The sequence below is a fragment of the Bos javanicus genome, chromosome 2 (assembly GCF_032452875.1).
Source record: "Bos javanicus breed banteng chromosome 2, ARS-OSU_banteng_1.0, whole genome shotgun sequence".
Classification (NCBI taxonomy): domain Eukaryota; kingdom Metazoa; phylum Chordata; class Mammalia; order Artiodactyla; family Bovidae; genus Bos; species Bos javanicus.
This window is the reverse complement of record NC_083869.1, coordinates 115406847-115429430: the sequence shown is the minus strand read 5'-3', so window position 1 is coordinate 115429430 and position 22584 is coordinate 115406847. Positions and strand designations below refer to the sequence as shown.

General features: G+C 43.0%; 1 protein-coding gene across 8 annotated transcripts in view; it reads left to right on the top strand.

Annotated features, from left to right (window-relative positions):
* The window catches only part of COL4A4 (collagen type IV alpha 4 chain), a 160898-nt gene that overhangs the window by 20666 nt on the left and 117648 nt on the right, over positions 1–22584 (top strand). For all 8 annotated transcript variants that reach the window (XM_061386675.1, XM_061386666.1, XM_061386658.1 and 5 more), the window contains exon 4: positions 5647–5724. In XM_061386675.1, the coding sequence (XP_061242659.1) occupies positions 5647–5724 (78 nt within the window). The remainder of the gene's footprint in view (positions 1–5646; positions 5725–22584) is intronic.

Sequence of the window (22584 nt, the reverse complement as noted above, 5' to 3'; positions counted from 1 at the left end):
ATGGTGGCCTTATAGAATGAGTTCAGAAGTGTTTCCTCCTCTGTAATGTTTTGGGATAGTTTCAGAAGGATAGGTGTCATCTCTTCTCTGAATGGTAGAATTTCCCTGTGAAGCCATCTGGTTGTGGACTTTTTGTTTGTTGAAATTATTTTAGTCACAGATTCAATTTCAGTACATGTAATTGATCTTTCATATTTTCTATTTCTTCCTGGTTCAGTCTTGGGAGATTGTACCTTTCTAAGAGTTTATCCATTTCTTCCAAGTTGCCCAATTTATTGGTCTCTAGTAGACTTTTACGCTCCTTTGTTGGTGTGTCAGTTGTGACTTCTTTTTCATTTTTAATTTTACTGATTTGAGCCGTCTCCTTTTTTTCTTGATGAGTCTGGCTAAAGGTTTCTCAATTTTGTTTACATTTTCAAAGAACCAGTTTTCAGTTTCATTGATCTTTTCTATTGTTTTCTTGTCTCTATTTCATTTATTTCAGTTTTGATCTTTATGTTTCTTTCCTTCAGCTACCTTTGGGTTTTGTTTGTTGTTATTTCTTTATTATACTTTTAAATAAGTCACTCTCTGGGGCTTTTTTTCCCATTTGTAAAAAGGAAGTGTTGGATTAAATGGGCTATAAGATTTCTTTTATATCCTACCATCAAGACTAGTACAAAATTGCCTAGGTATTAGACATTTCTTTGTTTTATAACAGAACTATTTTTTCAAAACTTTTTTCAGAGGGCAGAAGGAAGCAGCTGGGCCATTACAAGATTAAATCAAGAAGTATAAAATTAAATTTGAACATTTTAACTCAGGAAAAGGATAAGCCTTGAACATTCTGTTCTGCTCCTCTCTAGAGAGTCTAAGTGATTAAACCCAACTTCAGACACGTCTAGGAAATCCTATTGGAGGCAGTCTGTATTCAGGTTGATCTTGAGACAGTCAGACTGGTTTAAATCATGCTAATAAATACATCTCTGTCTATCCATCCTGTAGCTTGGACCTATCCAGTCCAGCTTCTGTGATTCAAGTTATCATAGGTCTTTTCAAAGTGAATCAAAATAGAAAGTTGCCATTCATTCTCCTTTATCTTTTAGTTGGGAGCAGAAAGCACATGTATTAAAGAATAGGATGCCCTGGGTTCCTCTGTCAGTGATTCATCTCATAACCTATTCAAGACTCAGTTTTCTCCTATGGGAAGTGGGCTTGATAAAACCTGCCCAGCTTAGTTCACAGGCATTTCAGAGCATCACCTCAAATAATGAACCGAAACACACTGAAATATATGTTTGTGGATTATTTGTCCTCTTACCTGACTTTTTAAAGTTTCTTTTGTATTATGTTCTTTTTTTCTATTATAAAAGTCTATAGAGTGCTAAATCGTACGTCCTTCACTTCTTTATGTTTCGTATGAGTGCATATAACACCTGAACAAAGGTTATTCTATCTTGGCTCTTCCTGCCAGCTTCTGGTGTGCAGAGATTCTAGAGATTTCCCCAGAGCGAGACTGTACTGTAGATGGATTTTAAAGATAGAGATATAAATTGATAAAATCTCCGTGGAAAGTCAATTTGGCATCATCTATCAGGATTTTAAATGCATGTGCCTATTGACATAGCAATTTCCCTATTTGAAATTTATCGTATATATTTATTCTGACATGGATGAATATATATGCACAAGAATATTAGTTTAAAGGTAGCATTCAGAAGCAAGAGGGGAGATAATTAAATGTCCATTAATAAAGACTAGCTAAATAAGTTATAATATTGAGTTGGCCAAAAAGTCCACTTGGGTTTTTCTGTAAGATGTTATAGAGAAACCCAAGCGAACTTTTTGGCCAACCCAATACTTTATTTAATGGGTAGCCATATGCAGTAATTCAGAATGACTTTGAAGACGTAAGTGAGAAAAGCAAGGTACAAAGAAATATACCTTTTGCATAAAAGCAAAACAAGGACAAAATCACCAAAAGTGTGTGTGTGTGTGTGTGTGCATGCGCGTGTGTGTGTGTTTGGTCCTTGTATATTAATATGCTCATAAATGCCCAGACATGGAGTTGAGGTGAGCAGTTATCTTTAGGAGAAGGAACTGGGGACCAGAGTTAGAAGAGAAAATTTCTTTTTCCATTATACTGTTTTGAACTGATTGAATTATCATGTACATATGTTATTCACTTAAAAAAAAACCATAAAAGCACAAATGCAGGACAGATCATTAATCTAGAAATTAGTAAAATGTTTTCTTGAACTTTCTATGCAACCAATATTTGTTTAAAATATCTGGGATAAAACAGATAGTGAGTTTTATTTTTTTCTCTTTGAAGAGTAATGTTGGTTTTTGAGAATGCTAGTATATTCCCAGAGAATGTGGTTTGTACTTTGAATGTTGACTTGTCTGAGATACTGTCTTTATCTCTTTTTAATGGGGTTATACAATCTGGTTCTGAGGTACAGTTTCTTCCTTTATAGACGCCTCCCTCCTTTAAAGTGATGTTTGTTGGGATATGTCTGATGTAGAAGAACTTTGTAGGGACTAAAATTGCCTCTTGCTTTTTTCTTTTATTGGTCCAAGTTGAAGTTTTATATGTGTTTCTTTATTATAATTCTACTAATCTACTTTGAAAGGATTCTTCTCTGAAATGTAATTTTGCTACAAACATCTCCGTAATATTAGCGTAATAAAGTTTAAAAAATAACAAACTTGCCTTTATTATCAAACCATCTAATCAACTGACCTTCTTTTTTCTCTGGTTGTTTTGGTATTTCACCGAACACATCCCAACCTTAAATGAACCCAAATGTTCAGAATAGTTATTTTAAGTGCTTTCATGCTGTCCTGACCTGGCCCTGAGCATTTGATTTTTTTTTTTTTTTACCTTATCAGGGTTTTGAACTTAACATTTCTGCATTCATAGATAACAGTGTTACCCAAAGCTCAAGAGGTATATGTTTCTGAAACTTCAATTACATTTTTTAACTTAAATTATCTAATTCCTTAGCTCTTGTCAAGATTCAAATTTTTATGTATTTTTCAATGACCCATAAGAGTTATGTTTATAAAAATATATTTTTAATTAATGATTAATCAAAATATTTTATTGTTTCTGAGCATATTTTTCAAGAAAAAAGAGGTCTTAATCGTATGATTGAAAAGAAAAATATGCCACTTAGACTCCTTGCCCTCACATCACATATACATATACACTTGTGTATGTATATGGGACTGTATACTTTTGCACATGTATATGTAATGAAGGGGATATGTATACATTTGTGCATTTCATACATATACCTGTATACTCATGCATGTTTTACATAAGTGTGTTTGTATATTTATGTATAGTATATTTATGTATATACATATCTTCTATCTGAACTGTGCATATTGCTGCGCAGAATCTTTTAAGCTTAATTAGGTCCCTAAGAGAAAAACAAGTTTTTTGTATTAATGCATATACGTGGAATCTAGAGAAGTGGTACAGATAAACCTAGTTCCAGGGCAGGAATAGAGATGCAGACATAGAGAAGAGACACATAGACACAGGGGAGGGGATGAATTGGAGATTGAGATTGACGAATGTGCACTGTCATATATAAAACAGATAGCTAGTGGGAACCTGCTACATAGCTCAAGGAGCTCAGCTGCGTGCTCTGTGGTGACCTGGAGGGGGCGGGAATGGGAAGAGGCAGTGGGAAAGCCACAGGAAGGGGATTGTATGTATACATATAGCTGATTCACTGCAAGGACTGATGCCGAAGCTGAAGCTCCAGTACTTTGGCCACCTGATGCGAAGAACTGACTCATTGGAAAAGACTGGGAAAGATTGAGGCCAGGAGGAGAAGGGGACTACAGAGGATGAGATGGTTGGAGGGCATCACTGACTCAGTGGAGTGAGCATGAGTTTGAGCAAGCTCCGGGAGTTGAAGATGGACAGGGAATCCTGGTGTGCTGCAGTCCATGGGGTCGCAAAGAGTTGGACACGACTGAGCTACTGAATTGACTGATAGCTGATTCACTTTGTCATACAGCAGAAACTAACACAACATCATTGTAAAGCAAATATACCCCAATTTTAAAAAAGAGAACAGTACGTATTGGTTCAGTTGTGTGATGTTTCCCCATTATGTGTTGGTCTAAGGGCTAAAGTTTACACTGTTGTTAGTTTTAAAAGATCTATTAATTATAGAAGTGTGTGGCCCTATGTGGGGCTTCCCAGATGGCATGAGTGATAAAGAACCCAACTGCCAATGCAGGAGATGCAAGAGACACAGGTTCAGTCCCTGGGTCAGGAAGATCCCCTGGAGGAGGGCATGACAACCCATTCCAGTATTCTTCCCATGGACAGAGGAGCCTGGTGGGCTACAGTCCATGAAAGAGTTGGACACAACTGAAGCGACTTATCAGGATGCACATGGTCCTGTCCATACTCTCAGTTCCCAGCACCGAGAGCTGATAAACCACCTCTTCCCTCTCAACATGCAGCCCTGACCACCATGAACGAATCAATGCTCAGTGTGTTTTCACTGTAGGAATGCTATTCTGGCTGTCATTAAGGATCTCCTATGGACACCATTCCTATGACTATACTTTTGTATTTAAGTGACTGAAGACTCACCATGTACATAATGAGGGTTTGTGATTCTTCCCATAGGTGTGTGTGTGTGTGTGTGTGTGTGTGTGTGTGTGTGTGTAGGATGGGTTAAAGTTAAGAAAATATGTGATCATGTTGTAATTTAACTTTCTAAAGAGCGTGGTAGAAAAGCTAGCTAGAAGTGGGGAAAAGGAGCAAATTACTCAAGTTCAGAAGCTTTCGGTTTGAGAGACACGTCAGAGGAACCGTCTTGGGGTGTCAGCAAGCCGTAGGAGGAAGAGTCATAATTCAAGCGCAAGACTGTGACAGCAGTGCTGACCCACGAGGGCCTCCCTGGGGGACGCATGCCCTAGCTGATCCTGGAGGGACAGGAAGAGAGTCCTGGAAGAAAAGTCACTCTTATAATTTAAGTTAGACACCGTGGTGTACATGCGGTTTTCCCAGCTACATAGTTAACATTCTGAAATTGTTCACAACTTGGTAAACAAACTCTTACCAAGAGAGACAAATCATAGAAGTTTCTGGTTAAACATAAATGACTTCAAAGGAGGTCTTTAAAAAAAAATCCTAGCTCATGTAAACTTTTATTCTGCTCACATAATCATCAACTCTTTAAAAAAATTTTTTTAATTAATTATTTTTGAGTATAGTTGCTTTGCAGTGTTTTATTAGTTTCTGCTGTACAGCAAAGTGAATCAGCTATATGTATACATGTATCCCTTCTTTTTCGGATTTCCTTCCCATTTAGGTCACCACAGAGCACTGAGTAGTTTCCTGAGTTATAAAGTAGGTTCTCACTAGTTATCTATTTTATACATAGTACCAGTAGCATATATATGTCAATCCCAAACTCCAAATTCATCAACACATTGATTATCAAGCCACAGTGTAAGTTCTTTGCCTTTTTGTATATCAGTATTAGTCTTTCCAGAGACTCAGAGATAAAACTGTACTGTGAACTTCTCACGAGTTAGAAAAACCAAGAGTACTTGTCTTAATGTATATATCATGTACCCAGCTAGGCGATGAATACCGATCGACTAAATCAATGCTTCACTTTCTAGGGTGGAAAGAAGTTTATTGGTCTCTGTGGAGGAAGAGATTGCTCTCTTTGCCAGTGCTTTCCTGAAAAGGGATCTCGGGTGAGTCATGTGAAATTCAGCATGGGTGGTGGGAGGGGAAAATGGGAAATTACTAATCAAAGGGCGTAAAGCTTCTATTATGCAAGATGAATAAGCTCTAGAGGTCTTCCACCCAGCATTTTATCCACTGTCATCAATATGTTATTGTTGAATCACTTTGTACAGAAAGGGTCCTGGTGTACACAGCCCACTCTGGGTCGCTATATTGATATTCATGTTTTAAAAGCACTAGTTGCGAAGTATTAATACTGCAGTGAGTTAAGAAAAAACCCACTTAACTTTGTTTAAAGAAGTGTTTCTAGACATTTGACTGCATGACTCTTGGACGTCTTTATAACCTTGTGGAATAGTGTTCCGTAATCAAAGTGATAGTTGCAATTATCACATACTCCTTATGTGCCAGGCACTGGTCTGACGTGCTCAGAATGCTTTAGCTCACTGATCCCTCACAATAACTCTCTTCCCATCTTATGGTGCCATCTTTGCGGAGCCAAAGACATCAGCACAGAACAACTGAGCACCCTGCTCAAGTCCATAGTGCTTTTGATGACCACACTCGATTCTCTGTCCTGATGCACAGTAATAACCCTCTTGGTTACAGTATATGGGGTCTCTTGAACATTTATTTATAAACCTCTCTCACATATCCTGACAGCAGCAGTTGGCAGGCACTAATTCACCTGTGCTGGGACTATTAGATCAAACCATCCCATTGGTTTAAAACACTCCCACAGTATTACAAGAAAAGAATATTTCAGAAGTTTTAGACAATTTTGAGTCAGATCAGTGATTTTTGAAATGTGTCCAGATGGATCCAATAAGGCTGTGTGTGATGCTCAAAAAACACAATTCCATAAAGATCAGTCCACCAGGATCCAAAATATTACCTTTCTGAGAGAAAGGACTGTATATTTCCCCCCACAGTATTCCTTTATCTTCACACAGTAGTCATACAATATGTGTGTGGTTCCTTTGTCAAGTCCTTTGCTGTAACCAGCTTCCTTGTTGAGCTTAAGTTATGGAAAATCCCTTTCTGCTTGAACTGGTTTGTTCCTTCTCCAATACATCACAACTTTTGGTGATCAGAATCTATCTTGAGCTTTTTCCCCAGCCACTTTTATGATTTATTTATTTTTTAAAGTCTTCATTGAATTTATTGTAGTATTGCTTCTGTTTAATGTTTTTATGGCTGTGAGGCACATGGGATCCTAGCTCCCCCATCCAGGGATTGAACCCGTACCCCCTGCATTGTAGGGTGAAGTCTTAAGCACAGGACTACTAGGGAAGTCCCCACGATAAAATTTGAAAACCACATTTGCCAGAAAGCAAAGTTAGGACCCTAAAAATGAGCACTCTAAGAAATGCTTTAGCTTTTTTCATGTCAGTGGACCCAATAGTCAGAAAAAAAGCCTCATGTTTTTATGAGGTTGTCCATGTAAACGTGCCAAGATTGCAAGCCAAGATTTTAAGACCCTTGGAGCTTGAGGTCCAAGAGAAGTGGAGGGATCAGCTCCATGGCAGGAATGGGATGGGAACACCACAGAACAACGGTGAGACCAGGTAGGTGTGGTCCTGACTTAATGATGTTTGGAAACATTTTCTTTTTTTACTGACACACCTGCATGGACGAGTGGTGGTGCTCCTGGCTCCAGTGGTTCATAGGCCGTGATCGCTTGATATCTACAACGTAGAGGACAGTCCCCATCAAAGAAGGATCCATCCTCAAATGCCGGTAGCGCCGAGGTTGAGAAATCCTGCTCTCAGTCCACAGAAGTTCTGAGGCTAGAAGGATTATTATGTCCATTGGTCAATACGGGGAACCCTGGATTTCCAAGAGTTTTAAATAACTTGGTTAAATGTGGAAGGGGTGGGTGTCCCTGGTGGCTCAAACAGTAAAGGGTCTGCCTGAATACAAGAGACCTGTGTTCGATCCCTGGGTCAGAAAAATCCCTTGAGGAAGGAATGGTAACCCACTCCTGTACTCTTGCCTGGAGAATCCCGTGGACAGAGGAGCCTGGCGGGCTGCAGGGACCTCCATGGGGTCACAGAGAGTCAGACACGACTGAGCAACTAACACTTTTACTTTCACGCGGAAGGAGCAGGGACTACTTCCAGATGTCTGGTCTCAGTCCCAGCATCTGCCCCATGGTCCAGGAGAAGAGAATGGCACGTGGGTTCAAACACCAGTTCTCATCCTAATATTCGGGAGCCCCCATGGCCGCTTGAATCTGCCCAAGCCTAGGTTCCCTTATATTTGCTCCCTTGGTGCTTTGTCTTCCATGTCCTTGGGCTGTGGAGCCATCACAGGCGTTTTTGTCTCTGATCACCAGACCTTCAGCGAGGTGGGTCAGGAGGGCTCACGGGGGTGGGCCTCTGTCTTCGTGCACTGCTGTCTTTGTCCCAGTTTCTGGGTGGTCGAGAAGAGCTGTGTGTGGAACACTGGTCAACCTCTGCCCTTCCTGGCACAGATGGATCCCTGATGATGGCTGTGAGGCGCTGGCAACATTCTCTAGCTAGGAATTTGGGAGTGTGGCTTGTGCGTAACCGGGAAGAGGTTTGGGAGGCGGCCAGCCACTCTCTCCAGTCACCGCAGTGACAGCTCAAGGTGGGCGATAGAAACAGGAATAAGCTGAATTACGAGGGTTGAAGTGCTTTCCAACGTGGCACAGCCCCTGAGTGTAACAGCAGGGCCTTCCTAAGAGGGAAGTGATACCTCTTCTGGTTGAATGGCTGACTGAGTGGTTTGTCCAGCCCCAAATCAAAGCTGCTGTGTCTATAGTAAGGGTTGGGGAGCCAGGCTGGGCAAGAGTTTCAGTGTAAACAGAAGCTGGGGTTTGAGGTGGAGTTGGGATGCATCTCCCTTCTCCAGTAGACCACATTTTGTCAGTCCTTCCTAAAGGAGATCAGTCCTGGGTGTTCATTGGAAGGACTGATATTGAAGCTGAAATTCCAATACTTTGGCCACCTGATGTGAAGAACTGACTCATTGGAAAAGACCCTGATGCTGGGAAAGAGTGAGGGCACGAGGAGAAGGGGACAACAGAGGATGAGATGGTTGGATGGCATCAGCGACTCAATGAAGAGGAGTTTGAGTAAACTCCATGAGTTGGTGATGGACAGGGAGGCTTGGTGTGCTGCGGTCCATGGGGTCTGGAAGAGTCAGACACAACTGAGCCATTGGATTGAACTGAACTTGGAGGAATCTAAGGGCAGGAACTGAGGGGGCTCCTTCAGTCTCACCCCTGCATTGCTGGAGGCTCACAGTCCAGCTCCCACATGTGTTCTCATCAGTAATCACCATCACCTCCCCTTGGACCGTCTCCCACTGCATCAGCTGGGTCGCTCACTGTCCCTCAAACACAATCTAAATATTCCCACTCCTCTACCTTATTTTTTTTTAATGATTATAGCGGTTTTTATTGTAATATTCATATACAATTATTATGGACCGTTTAGATAATACTGAAAAACTTTTTGTTTGTTGTTGTTCAATCACTCACTCGTGTCCAACTCTTTGCGACCCTGTGGACTGCAGCACGCCAGGCTTCCCTGTCCATCACCAACTCCCAGAGCTTGCTCAAACTCATGTCCATCGAGTTAGTGGTGCCATCCAGCCATCTCATCCTTTGTCGCCCCCTTCTCCTCCTGCCTTCAATCTTTCCCAGCATCAGGGTCTTTTCCAATGAGTCGGCTCTAGAAGCAGCATAATAAAGCATCCAGGGATTCACAACCTGAAAGCAATCACTCAATATTTATTGATTTTATGACACATGCCCTCTCCCTTTTTCTGGGATGCCTCCCCATTTCCGCTCACTCTCCATCTTTTCCGCCCTCCCCAGAGGAACTCAGGAGAGACTCCACCCCTCACAGCGTTTCCTGCCTGGCCGCAGACAGTGCGGATAGCCCCCTAAGGGCAACTTGGTTCCCTATGGGATGCTTTTTGCGCTCTGACCTATAGCTCTGGGTTCAACTGTGGATGTGTCTGACCTTCTTGATTAGATTGTAAGCATGTTCTCCTTAGAAGTGGTTGTAAAGGACACATGCAAAATGTTTATGCTGGTTCCTGGCTCATAGTGGATGCTCTAGAAAAATAAGCTGCCTACATTAGTTTCTCCTCTTTGAGAGCTGAGAGTCATTTTTGGAGGTATTTCTTTGAGATGATCACAGTAGATGGCACCTAATAGATAGTTAACACACTTAAATCAGTAGCTTAAAATTCAGATTTGAGCCTGGACAGGATTTGGGAGTCTGAGTGGGTAGCCAGGGCACAAGCAGCGTGTATGTGGGAAGACCTGCCACGTCCAAGGGAAATGGGAATAGAATTAGCAGGAAGTCTCTCCTCCGAGTCTTTTTACAGGCAACATGTGAACCTGTTAGTAAGTGAGCATCTCACCGAGTTTAGAGTTTTTTGTGAATATCAGGGAGAACCAGAAATAAGCACTTTGAGCCACAGAAGGGAACATGGCCATTGCTGTATTTAGATCTTTTGAAGGTTTAGTAGCATCCTGGAAAGACCTCGAGTCTGAGGGTAGGACACTGGGAATTACCCCTTTGGTTTTGGGGGAAGTTCAGAGCCCTCACCTGGGAAATAAGAGTTTGTACTAAAGGACTGGTCCTGTCCTTCTAACAGCCTATGGTTCTGATGTGGACATGAATTTTCACATATGACAGTAATTTAATTGGCTTCTAAAATATTTTGTGACTCTGTGTAACATTTCCCCAAACCCCATAGTCCCTCTTTATGGATATTAATGACATACCATTGGGCATGATATCAAATTATTATTTATCAGTTTTAACAGGAAGATCTTCTGGAGGAGGAAATGAATGGCAACCTACTCCAGTATTCTTGCCTGGAGAATCCCCCAGAGAGAGGAGCCTGGCGGGCTGCAGTCCATGGGGTCATAAAGAGTCGGATACGACTGAGCACAGCATAGTAGTTTCAAAGGAGAAATAGCTGTGTTTTTGATGGATGTCTTCTTGTAGGGAAAATTACATACATGTCATCACAGACCAGGATGGAATCTTTTATAAGGTTGCTTTAGTAACTCGCTGGATAATAGACACCTTCTATATTTTATTCCAGAAAAAAAATAAATTGTTTTCCATTCAAGGGAGTCTTGTAACTGTTAAGTCAACAGAACTTTATAGTTTGGTAGTTTTATACATAAGAAGGTCAAATGGCTTAAAACTCATGATCTGACTTAGTTTATTTTTGGTTTGGAAACCAAAATCACCCATTAGCAAACCAGTCTTTCTTTTGGGAATTTTAAATCACCAAAATACATACAGGTATTTTTTTTCCTGCAATCTCATTCACTTGTCCCTTCCACTCCTAAGAGCTTGTAGTCTCTTAAAATTTCCTTGGGAAATTTTAACTGTTGTTAACATTTTTGGTTATCATTAAATGATTTGCACACAAAGTTCTAGAATTCAACCTCTTTATCACTCACACAACTGTGTTCTAGTACTCTCTATAACTGTAGCCCGATAAATGGTTCAGAGCAATTATTTTCATGTTCTCAAAGCTTGCGTAAGTCGATTATGTTACATTTTGATAGAAGCAAATTCCAGTGACAACAGAGAAGTTGGCAAATTTAGTCCGTCACTACCCCTTCGTGATTTGGTTCTGATGTCTTCTTTTTCTTGCTGCATCTTTCTTCTCCGAGGACCGACTCCCTAGCTCATTGTGTCTCTGCCAGAGAATCGTCTGATACATGAAGTCTCATCCGAGCTCACACATGCAGGTGCCTTGAGGTGACAGCCGGTGACCTGAGTGAGGGGTCCCAGGAAGGGACCTCAGCCTTGGGGACTCTGTGGGGCTGAGTGGTCCTTTTGTCATGTAAAGGCATCAGCATTAAAAAAAGCAAACATAGTGCCTAATAATTAAACAGATTTCCTGGTAGAATTCAACCTGCCACCTGCCAGCTTGTAACTGGTTTAGCTGGTTAAAGTAGTTCCCCTTGTCATAAATATTAACCTTAAATTTTGAAGAATGGAAAACATACAGAAGTTAAAAGACTGAATCCTATATGTCAGTGCACAAGAATATTTCTGAACAGGGCATGGGAGACCTGGGGGTAGAGGGGAGATATCATTTTATATCATTCAGCTTATTCATAATATCATTAATAGCCAATATCTATATAGAGGAAAATTCTGAAAGAGATGGGAATACCAGACCACCTGACCTGCCTCTTGAGAAATTTGTATGCAGATCAGGAAGCCACAGTTAGAACTGGACATGGAACAACAGACTGGTTCCAAATAGGAAAAGGAGTTCGTCAAGGCTGTATATTGTCACCCTATTTATTTAACTTATATGCAGAGTACATCATGAGAAACGCTGGACTGGAAGAAACACAAACTGGAATCAAGATTGCCGGGAGAAATATCAATAACCTCAGATATGCAGATGACACCACCCTTATGGCAGAAAGTGAACCGGAACTCAAAAGCCTCTTGATGAAAGTGAAAGTGGAGAGTGAAAAAGTTGGCTTAAAGCTCAACATTCAGAAAATGAAGATCATGGCATCCGATCCCACCACTTCATGGGAAATAGATGGGGAAACAGTGGAAACAGTGTCAGACTTTATTTTTCTGGGCTCCAAAATCACTACAGATGGTGACTGCAGCCATGAAATTAAAAGATGCTTACTCCTTGGAAGGAAAGTTATGACCAACCTAGATAGCATATTCAAAAGCAGAGACATTACTTTGCCAACAAAGTCCGTCTAGTCCAGGCTATGGTTTTTCCTGTGGTCATGTATGGATGTGAAAGTTGGACTGTGAAGAAGGCTGAGCACTGAAGAATCGATGCTTTTGAACTGTGGTGTTGGAGAAGACTCTTGAGCGTCCCTTGGACTGCCAGGAGATCCAACCAGTCCATTCTGAAGGAGATCAGCCCTCGGATTTCTTTGGAGGGAATGATGCTAAAGCTGAAACTCCAGTACTTTGGCCACCTCATGCGAAGAGTTGACTCATTGGAAAACACTCTGATGCTGGGAGGGATTGGGGGCAGGAGGAGAAGGGGACGACAGAGGATGAGATGGCTGGATGGCATCGCTGACTCGATGGATGTGAGTCTGAGTGAACTCCGGGAGTTGGTGATGGACAGGGAGGCCTGGCGTGCTGCGATTCATGGGGTTACAAAGAGTCGGACATGACTGAGCGACTGATCTGATCTGACATAGAGGAATGGGGCTTACCAGGTTATTCCAAAGAACCCACATGGCAATGCAGGAGATATAAGAGATGTGGATTCAATCCCTGGGCTGGGAAGATCCCCTGGAGGCGGGTTTGACAACCTACTCTAGTATTCTTGCCTGGAGAATCCCATGGACAGAGTAGTCTGGCAGTCTAAAGTCCATAGAGTTGCAAAGAGTCAGACAGGAAGTGACTTAGCACTCGTGTATATAGAGGAATTGGAGAAGGACATGGCATCCCTGTCCCGTGTTCTTGCCTGGAGAATCCCATGGAGAGAGTATCCTGGTGGGCTACAGTCCACAGGGTTGCAAAGAGTCAGACACGACTTAGCAACTAAACAATCCAGAGGAATAACTCCAGCTAATTAGCATGGCTTTCAGTATGCTGACGATCTCGCTCTTTAAACCCAACGTTTGTGCTTGAAAAAGGAAAGCAAGCCTATATTTTCCCTCTACTTTTATTAAATAATTTGCCTCTATTATTTACCAAACGGGATAACTGCATGAAACCTCATCAAGAAACCCCAGTGACAGGTTGGGTCTGAAGGTAGATTTTGGTAGGTCTGCCCCAGTCAGTCACCTCATTAAATGGGCGGTGTTTTATAGCCGTGCCCTTGGTCTCCTGGGTGGAGTTCAATCCTGTGTGTGTGTGTGTGTGTGTGTGTGTGTGTGTGTTTGCGCACACGCTCAGCTCAGTCCCATAGCAACGATGATTGCTGAGCTCTGTGACCCAGCGTGAACCGTGGCCAGGCGGGCGCAGAGCTCAGCAAATGTGGGACTAGGCTGAACTTGAGAGGATCAAGGTCATTACCAAAGTGGAGTCGGCCTTGGTGGTGGTGGTAAGAAATAAGGTGCGTTTCCACGCAGGGCATCTTCCACACAGGAACACGGGAGCAGAGTTTGTGACTACGAGAACAGCTGTTTTGCGCCAAGGTAGCATGTGACTAAATTAGTTAAAGTGAATTACAGAGTTTTTAAGAGAGAAAATTGTATTTCTCCTTTCACATGCCACTTTCTATAAGTTACTAAGAAGTCCACAGGGAAACAGCTGTGTTTTCAAGTGCTGGGTTTTTTTTTCCCCAATCCTCTGTCACACATGTGTGAATTTGCAAATCACTCAGTTATTAGCCATTCATTCCTTCTATGCCATAAAGAAGGCTGAACACTGAAGAATTGATGCTTTAGAATTGTGGTGCTGGAGAAGACCCTTGAGAGTACCTTGGATTGCAAGGAGATCAAACCAGTCAATCCTAAACGAAATCAACACTGAATATTCACTGGAAGGACTGATGCTGAAGCTGAAGCTCCAATCCTTTGGCCTTTGAATCCTGATTCAAAGAGTTGACTGACTGGAAAAGACCCTTATCCTGGGAAAGATTGAAGGCAGGAGGAGAAGGGGGCAACAGAGGATGAGATGATTGGATGGAATCACTGACTCAATGGACATGAGTTTGAGCAAATCGGGGAAGGACAGGGAGGCCTGGCGTGCTGCAGTCCATGGAGTTTCAAAGAGTCAGACACGACAGAGTGACTGAACAACAGCAACAACGATTTCTTCCATTCATTCAGCAAACAGCCATTGAGCATTCACCACGTGCCAGGCATCTGAGGAGGCTGTGAGGCCTTGGGGGTAAAGAGGTGGGTCCCTGTGGCCCGGAGCTGGGAGTCCATCTAGCAAGACAGACTCACCTTCCAGCCGTTCCTCCTGGGTGCCTGATGAGTGCCAGATGTGGGGTGGTCTGGGTGTTTCAGACGCATCAGGGAAAAGAATAGACAAAGACCCTTTCTTCCTCCCCGGGTGGATAATCTAGTGCCCTAACTTGATTTTGCACAGAAGCCTATGTGTGCATGGTGGACAGTGCCAGGATATCTTGGACCTGGTGGAAACAGAGGTCACCCAGCGATGGCCTAGGGGAAGAATGGTGTGTTCTCCCCATAGGCAAGATGGAGACCCATTCTCTGCCTCTTCCAGCCCCGGCCTGTGGCTACATCACTTCAGTCTCTGCCTCCATCATCACATCACCTTCTCCCCTGTGTGTCTGGACCAAATCTTCGTCCATGTCCCTCTTATAAGGATACATGTAATGGCCTCTAGGACCCACCTGGATAACACAGAACAAAAATAATCCTCTCAAAATCCATAGGTTTATTACATCTTTTGCCACCCAAGGCAATATCCACAGGTTCCAGGCTTAGGGCATAAACGTATCTTTTTGTGGCCACACTTCAAACCACTGTAAGCGTTTGGGCAGAGACAACAGCCCCTACTTAGGCCCTGAAGTGAGAAGGACATGGGCAGGTGTGTTGGATGGGCCACAAGGTGGCCAGCAAGGTTTGACCATGTAGGTGAGGGAGTGAGTGGTAAAGGATGCAGTTGAGAAACCAGATACGGGTTATCCTGAAGGATAGGAAAGGCTTTGAAAGATGTTCGGAGGAGTAGACACAGTTTGGATTTATAAGAACATGCTGGCTGCTCTTCAGAGAATATAGTGAAGGTGATGAGGGGTGAGGAGAATTTTAGGGAAAATCTGTCAGGAGGCTACTGTAGTCGCCCTGGTGGGAGGTCATGGTGGCTCAGCAAAGGGGCGAGCGTGGAGGGGAAGAGCGTGGGTGTTGAGAATATTCGGGAGGCAGATGGGTAGGAAGGAGGAGACTCCAGGTGGGGCGGGGAGCCCATGGGACGCCCTGGGGTGATATGAACAGCTGTGTGAATAGAGGCGGGTGGCCGAGGAGCACATAAGGGAATGATCATGGGTCCACTTTGCATACTGATATGTGGCCAGGGCCCAGAAGAGAGTCTGGGCTAGGGAGGGAAACAAAGGATACTCAGAGCTGGAGGTGCCTGACTCCAAGAAGATGGGCAAGTCTGCCCAAGAGAAAGTGGCAAGTGGTCAGGGCAGCCCAGCGGAGCTGCAGAAGGAGGAAGGGGGGCCAGCACTGGAGACTCAGGAGGGGGAGAAGGATGGGAATGGCCAGGGGCAGGGACCCCACGAGAGCAGAGGAGGGAAAGAGAGACACCTGGATTCTAGCTCCTCGAGTGGCGTTCCAGGAGCTCTCGGCGCTGCCTGTTGCATTCCCATAGCAACTGGAAAGCCAGATATGGGTTATCCCGAAGAATAGGAAAGGCTTTGAAAGATGTTTGGAGGAGTAGACACAGGTTGGATTTATGTTATAAAAACATGCTGGCTGCTCTTCAGAGAATATAGTGAAGGTGATGAGGGGCAGGGAGAATTATTAGGGAAAACCTGTCAGGAAGCTACTGTCACCCTGGTGGGAGGTCTGGGCTGGAGACCATTGTACCTGGAGGGGTACGAGGGTGGGCAGATGTTACACCATTTCTGAAGATGGGAAAACCAGTGTTCCACGATCAAGGGGTGACCTTATTATTTTTTTTTAATTGAACTATAGTTGATTTACAGTGTTAAGGTGTATAGCAAAGTAATTCAGTTACACACACACACACACACACACACACACACACACACACACACATACACACATTCTTTTTCAGATTCTTTTCCAAACAGGCTATTGAAGATAGTTTCCCATGCTGTATAGTAGGTGGGTGACCTTATTTATCATTCAGTAGCAAAGCCATGTCTTCTACTTCTCAGTACAGCATTTTTCCCCATTGCATCAAGCTTCTTCTTAAATAAACAACTTTTTTCTTTTATTTTTGATCTATATTATATGAGGTGAGGAATGTTCACTAACCTTATTGTGATTTCATGATATATGTGAGTTGAATCATTATGCTGTACATCTTTTTTATTTTATTTTTTTTTTAAATTTGGCTCTGCCACTCTGCATGCAGGATCTTAATTCCCTGACCAGGAATGGAACTGAGATCCTGGGAATTCCCTTTCTTCCAGTTTTAATGATGCACTTGATACAGCACTGTGTTAAGTTTAAGATGTATCCCATAGGGAATTAACCTGTCTGTCCGCTGGTTAGGGCTTTGCACTTTCACTGCCATGGGCCCAAGGGAACTAAAATCCCACAAACTTTGAGGTGGGGCCCTCCAAAAAAAACTGGAAAAAAATGATACAAAAATACAGCCTATTTATCAAATTAAAAGACATTAATAAATGAATTTTACATGATTTGGGAGAACACATTATTGTCCTGCTTATATTAATGAAAAAAAATATTCATTTTACCTCCATTAAAATTTTTTTTAAAACACAGCTGAAAATCCTGAGTCAGTGATGTTACAGACTTAACTGACCAATTTGTTCCTTCATTGAGTGAGGTGAACTTAAGGCACAAGAAAACACTTTGCCATTGCAGTCTGGTCTCTTTGGACTGTCCACTCTTTGAGTAACACCTTTTATGTTATTTATTTTATGATCCTCCTATATCTCCAGCAGTTGTTTCTGCAATAGAGGAGGACTTTGGAGGCACCCCTAAAGGGTTCAGGCTGCACATTAAGGCCTAGTTGAGCTTTAAGTGCAATCTAATCACACTAGGGCCACAGCCTTGTCTAACTCAATGAAACTAAGCCATGCCCTGTGGGGCCACCCAAGACGGGAGGGTCATGGTGGAGAGGTCTGGCAGACTGTGGTCCACTGGAGAAGGGAATGGCAAACCACTTCAGTATTCTTGCCTTGAGATGAAATGGCTGGATGGCATCACCGACTCGATGGACCTGAGTCTGAGTGAACTCCGGGAGATGGTGATAGACAGGGAGGTGGCCTGCTGCGATTCATGTGGTTGCAAAGAGTCGGACACGACTGAGCGACTGAACTGAATTGAACTGAACTGAGCTTTAAGTGATGTTATAGTGCCACCTAGTGGCATAATTGTTGAATTACAATCAAGAATTAAAAAGACAGGGTTGGGTGCAAACACTTCTTTGTTAATTTCAATTATAAATAAGTGCTTGAGTGTATATTTAACTATACTGTGGAAGGCAGTGGCCAAAGTGGGCTGGGGGTGGTTTTATTATACAGATTCCTGGTCCCAATAATCTTACTGGACAACATCACCCCAAGTAGATATTAAAGTAACATGCATAAAACAATAATGAGAAATAAGTGCTAAGCTTATGTGGGTATTAATTGTTTGACGGTGGATATGAGAGTTTATACAAGAGTGAAGTTGATGAGGACTGTAGTGAAAAGGGAAGCAGCGGCTTTGAAGTCGGGTGTGGCTCTGCTTCTCCAGGTGGTGGCCAAGTGGCCTTCATCTCTCTGAGCCTAGGCTTTGTCATTTGGGACAAGTAGACAGAGGATGTCTTTGTGCTCTAAGGATGTGAGGATTCCATGCGAGGAAGGCACAGTACTTTTCCAGGGACCAGAATGGAGTGAGTGCTCAGTGAAGGGTGTCCTAGCATCGTCATTGTTGTTGTCATCATAATTTGGGTTGGGGGAAGGTTGAATCTGAGCTACAAATGGGCCAAGGCTGCTATTCCTTCAGGCAAAGAGAATACACAAATGTGACTGGAGGAGAGGGTGTGGGTGCAGACGCTTAGGGACCACGGTTTGCTGGGGTGGAGGAGGATGGGCTGTGCTCACTGCAGTGTTGATGGAAGCATGGACACAGCAAAGGGAAGACTGAGGGTTAGTTGACATTGGTATGTGCAAGTGAGAGGGAGACTGGACTTAGGGAAGCGGGGGAGGCTGGTGCGTGGGTCGCCCATGTGGATGACCAGACCATGACCCAGGGCCTCCACAGTGGGGTGACAGAGGGACAGACATCTGAGAATTAATTCAGAGAAAGAAGCGATAGACTTGGTCTTGGGAGAAGGAGGGATAGAAGGTTGGCAAAGCTGACAGCTGGGTGGTGAGCTTAGCTGGTGGAAGAAACCCAAGCTGCCGTCTGCTGAGTCAGGGAGGAAAAAGGCAGGAAAACCAGTCTGGGCGTGGTGACCTCAGCTTCTGACATGATGAGTGTGAATGTACAGAGAAGAAGGTTCAAGGAAGTTTCTAGAGAATGGTCAGAGATACAGGATGGGACTAGAACATTAGATTTGAGAACAAAAATAGAGGTCTTTAACTAATTTGATGAACACTGTTGTATGTGGACTTTCCTTATTTATACAGGGATAATAATCCACAGTCCTCAGGGCTGCTGGTTGGATTAAATGAAGTAATATATGGACACCACAGGTGTATAACCCAGCTTAATAAATAAATACCTTTCCCTTCCTGCAGCACTTTTGACAATCAATGTCATGGTCTTATTGGCCAAGAGTGATTTGGAAATTTATGTGTAAACAGTATGATAAAAGGCTTTCCAGATGGCTCAGTGGTAGAGAATCTACCTGCCAATGCAGGAGATGCAGCAGATGTGGGTTCAATCCCTGAGTCCAGAAGATCCCCTGGAGAAGAAATTGACAATCCGCTCCAGTATTCTTGCCTGGAAAATTCCAAGCAAAAACAGGGGAGCCTGGCAGGCTACAGTCCATGGGGTTGCAAAAGAGTTGGACATGGCTTAGTGACTTCACTTTCATTTTTACTTTCTGGCTCAGACAGTAAAGTGTCTGCCTACAATACGGGACACCTGGGTTCAATCCCTGGGTTGGGTAGATCTCCTGGAGAAGGAAATGGCAACCCACTCCCATATTCTCGCCTGGAAAATCCCATGGACAGAGGAGCCTGGTGGGCTACAGTCCATGGGGTTGCAAGAGTCGGACACGACTGAGTGACTTCACTTTCACTTTAGTGACTAAACAACAACAGTATAATAAAGGCATCTTTCTTGTTTGTTCATTCATTTCATTCACTCAGACTTCTTCCACTGATTCTCCGATTCTAAAAGAGCAAGAAGTTGTGGCAGAAAGAGTGTGACTGTATGTGCATCTGCCATTGTCTTTCCGTAGCTATTTCTCCCAGTCCTCACACTGCTCAATAGACGAAGGATTTCTTTTTTTTTTTTAATTAATTTATTTTAAGTAAAATGACTTTCCAGTATTGTGGTGGTTTTTGCCATACATCAACATGAATCAGCCACGGGTGCACATATGTCCCTCCGTTCCTCTTAGGGTTTGCTTCCTGGAAGCAAGCAGACCAGTGGCAACCCAAAAGGCTGATTTGAATATTTAGGTGTTAAAAATGTACATATCGTCTTCTCTGTTGGTCTCGTCTACTAAATGTCGTGAAATAAAGATAGTTTGTTCCTAGCCCAGCTCAAGAGACGCATCTGACACGGACGGTTAATGAGGGGGAATCCTAAAGGAATGCTCTGGCCTCTGAGAGCCAGGCAGGCGTGGGAGCCAGTGTCCACTCCGATCGCCTTCAGCCTTTATTTGTTCAGCTGGCCCGAGAGCCCGGTGCGGCTGCAGCCACAGTGGGGAGGCGCGTGAATGGGTCTGATGACTCGGCATCCGGCTGGCCTTTGGGTAGAAAGCCATGGCCTGGCGGCTTCCCATGGCATGCCAGAGCTTCCTCGGCTGTCAGGCCGATTGTCCTTTCTGGATTCAGTGAATCCTTTTTCTGACTTCACTGTCTCTCACTGAAGGTCATAAACCACGGAGGCAATTCCAGACCCACAGTAGCAAAAAAAGAAAGAAAAAAAAGAGAAAAAATTCAGAGACCCTACCTCTGACAGCCAGCCATTCATTCCCTTGGGCATTTTTTTCTTTTTGCTAGTGACTGAAATGCAATGCTCCATTGCCTAGCATGGGTGAAAAGTGCAAGGGTAGGAGTGGAATAGTTCTTTAAAAAAAAAAAACAAACACCTTTTTTTAAAGATGCAAAATTCTTGTGATTATTTAATGGTTCTGTAGTTACGGAAGTATCTTGTCTTGTTCAGTTGCTAAGTTGCCTCCGACTCTTTGCAACCCCGTGGACGGCAGCACTGTCCTTCACTATCTCCTAGAGTTTGCTCAAATTCATGTCCACTGAGTCAGTGATGCTGTCTAACCATCTCATCCTCTGTCATCCCCTTATTTATGTCTATTCATCGTGAAGTTACTTTTAGTGTTGCCTGATAAATTAGTAAGCTCAACTCTTTTAAACATGTTTTCTTTTAGTGATCCCTTCTTTTATATGAAGTGATTTAATGAAAGTGGAATCATTCCATCACTGTGGATAAATGATTTACTCAGATTAGATAAACTCACAATGACTATTTCAAATATTGGTGCTCGGAAAGTTTTTGTGAACAGCTTTCTGGCATATTTAATACTGGTATACAAGGTTTTAGAGTATTTTTTAAGATGTATTCTGTAATAAGATAATGATTAAGAGGAAAAAAACAGCACTGCATGTAGAACAAAACATAAAGTCTATCCCGTAGAAGGGAGGCCTTTAATGCTCTGTTAGATTTTTCACTTACATGGTAGGGGTTGTATGTGCAGTTTAGTGTGGTTGAAGGAAGACCCCTATGTCAGATCTCAGCAACCACAGACACCAACAGGGCAGCGTTCAGGGCCACTGCTCTGCTCAGCCCGGGTGGAGTCATCTCAGGTCCTCATCCCTACTCTCAGCCACTTCCAGGGACAGCAGTTCAGAGCCAGGGGAAAGCAGATCCTGGACAGTCTTCCCTCGGGTTGGGTGGGGGATCTGACCACGTGATTTTGTTAAATGTTGTTCTCTGCCTTTCTTGCATCATGGCCTTGGGCACCTAGACTCTGTCTGCCAGGAGCTCTGGTCTGGTGGGTGTGGGGCTGGGGACACAGAGACAAAGAGGTGATCACAGGAGTGGATGGGAAGTGTCATTACGCAGGCATCTTGGACAAGCATCTCATTCTGAAGGGTGTGGGGTGAGGGTAGCAGACAGCGGGGTTTTTCCAGGGGAGGAGTGAGAGATTACTTGGGGGGCATGGCAGGGGCACTTCAGGGATAGGACACAGAAGTCTGTGAAAGAACGGAGCTTGACATCCCTTGTTCAGGGATGTCAGTGTGACCGATCAGGGCTGGGGAGGTGGCAAAACGAGGGACGGAGAATTTAATGATACAAATTACCATCGCTCGATGTATTTCTGTTTAAGGGTGTTTTAGCTGGCGTGTTCTCAATCAGGACACACTTCTATATTGAAGGCAGTTTTATCATTCTTGCCACTGTGCTCAGTATTTCCACCCCTTTTCTTTTTTTTTCCAAAGTTCCATTAGGCTTGGACTCGGCATCGCGTGTCTAAAGCGAAATACATTAAAGAGAATTATAGCCAGTGAGTTGGCTGTCCTTTCTGTTCCCCTTTTCTGTCCAGACATGCATTTTGTTGTTTTTAGATCATAGGTTTTGTAAAGTACAGTGTCCACAATAGATAATTTAGAACTTTTTATATAAATGATATGTAAGACAGATAATTTCCAAACTTAATGAAAAAGCAGTTATTTCCTGAGCCTTATGGTAATTAACCAAAACCAACTGAGATTAATTAACACGTAGAAAAGGTCAGCTGAAGTCATTATTTATGCTGACATTTAGATTGTAGTTTAGAAACTGTATAATATCTAGAGTAAATAGATACGCCCTCAAAGTGCCCCTAAATGGATGGGGCCCATATGATTAGATTTTATATTTTGTTGTTGTCTTTTCTGTAACACTTATGTATACATTTAAGCTTCCTTGAAAATTCTAAGCTTATAGTATTTTTATGGGTGCTCAAGGAATAGCAGCTATTCTAATGATAATGAAAATGCATGAAGAGAAGGGAAAGTACGAATAAAGTATGATTTTGACTTACAAAATGTAGGCAGATGTTAAAGGT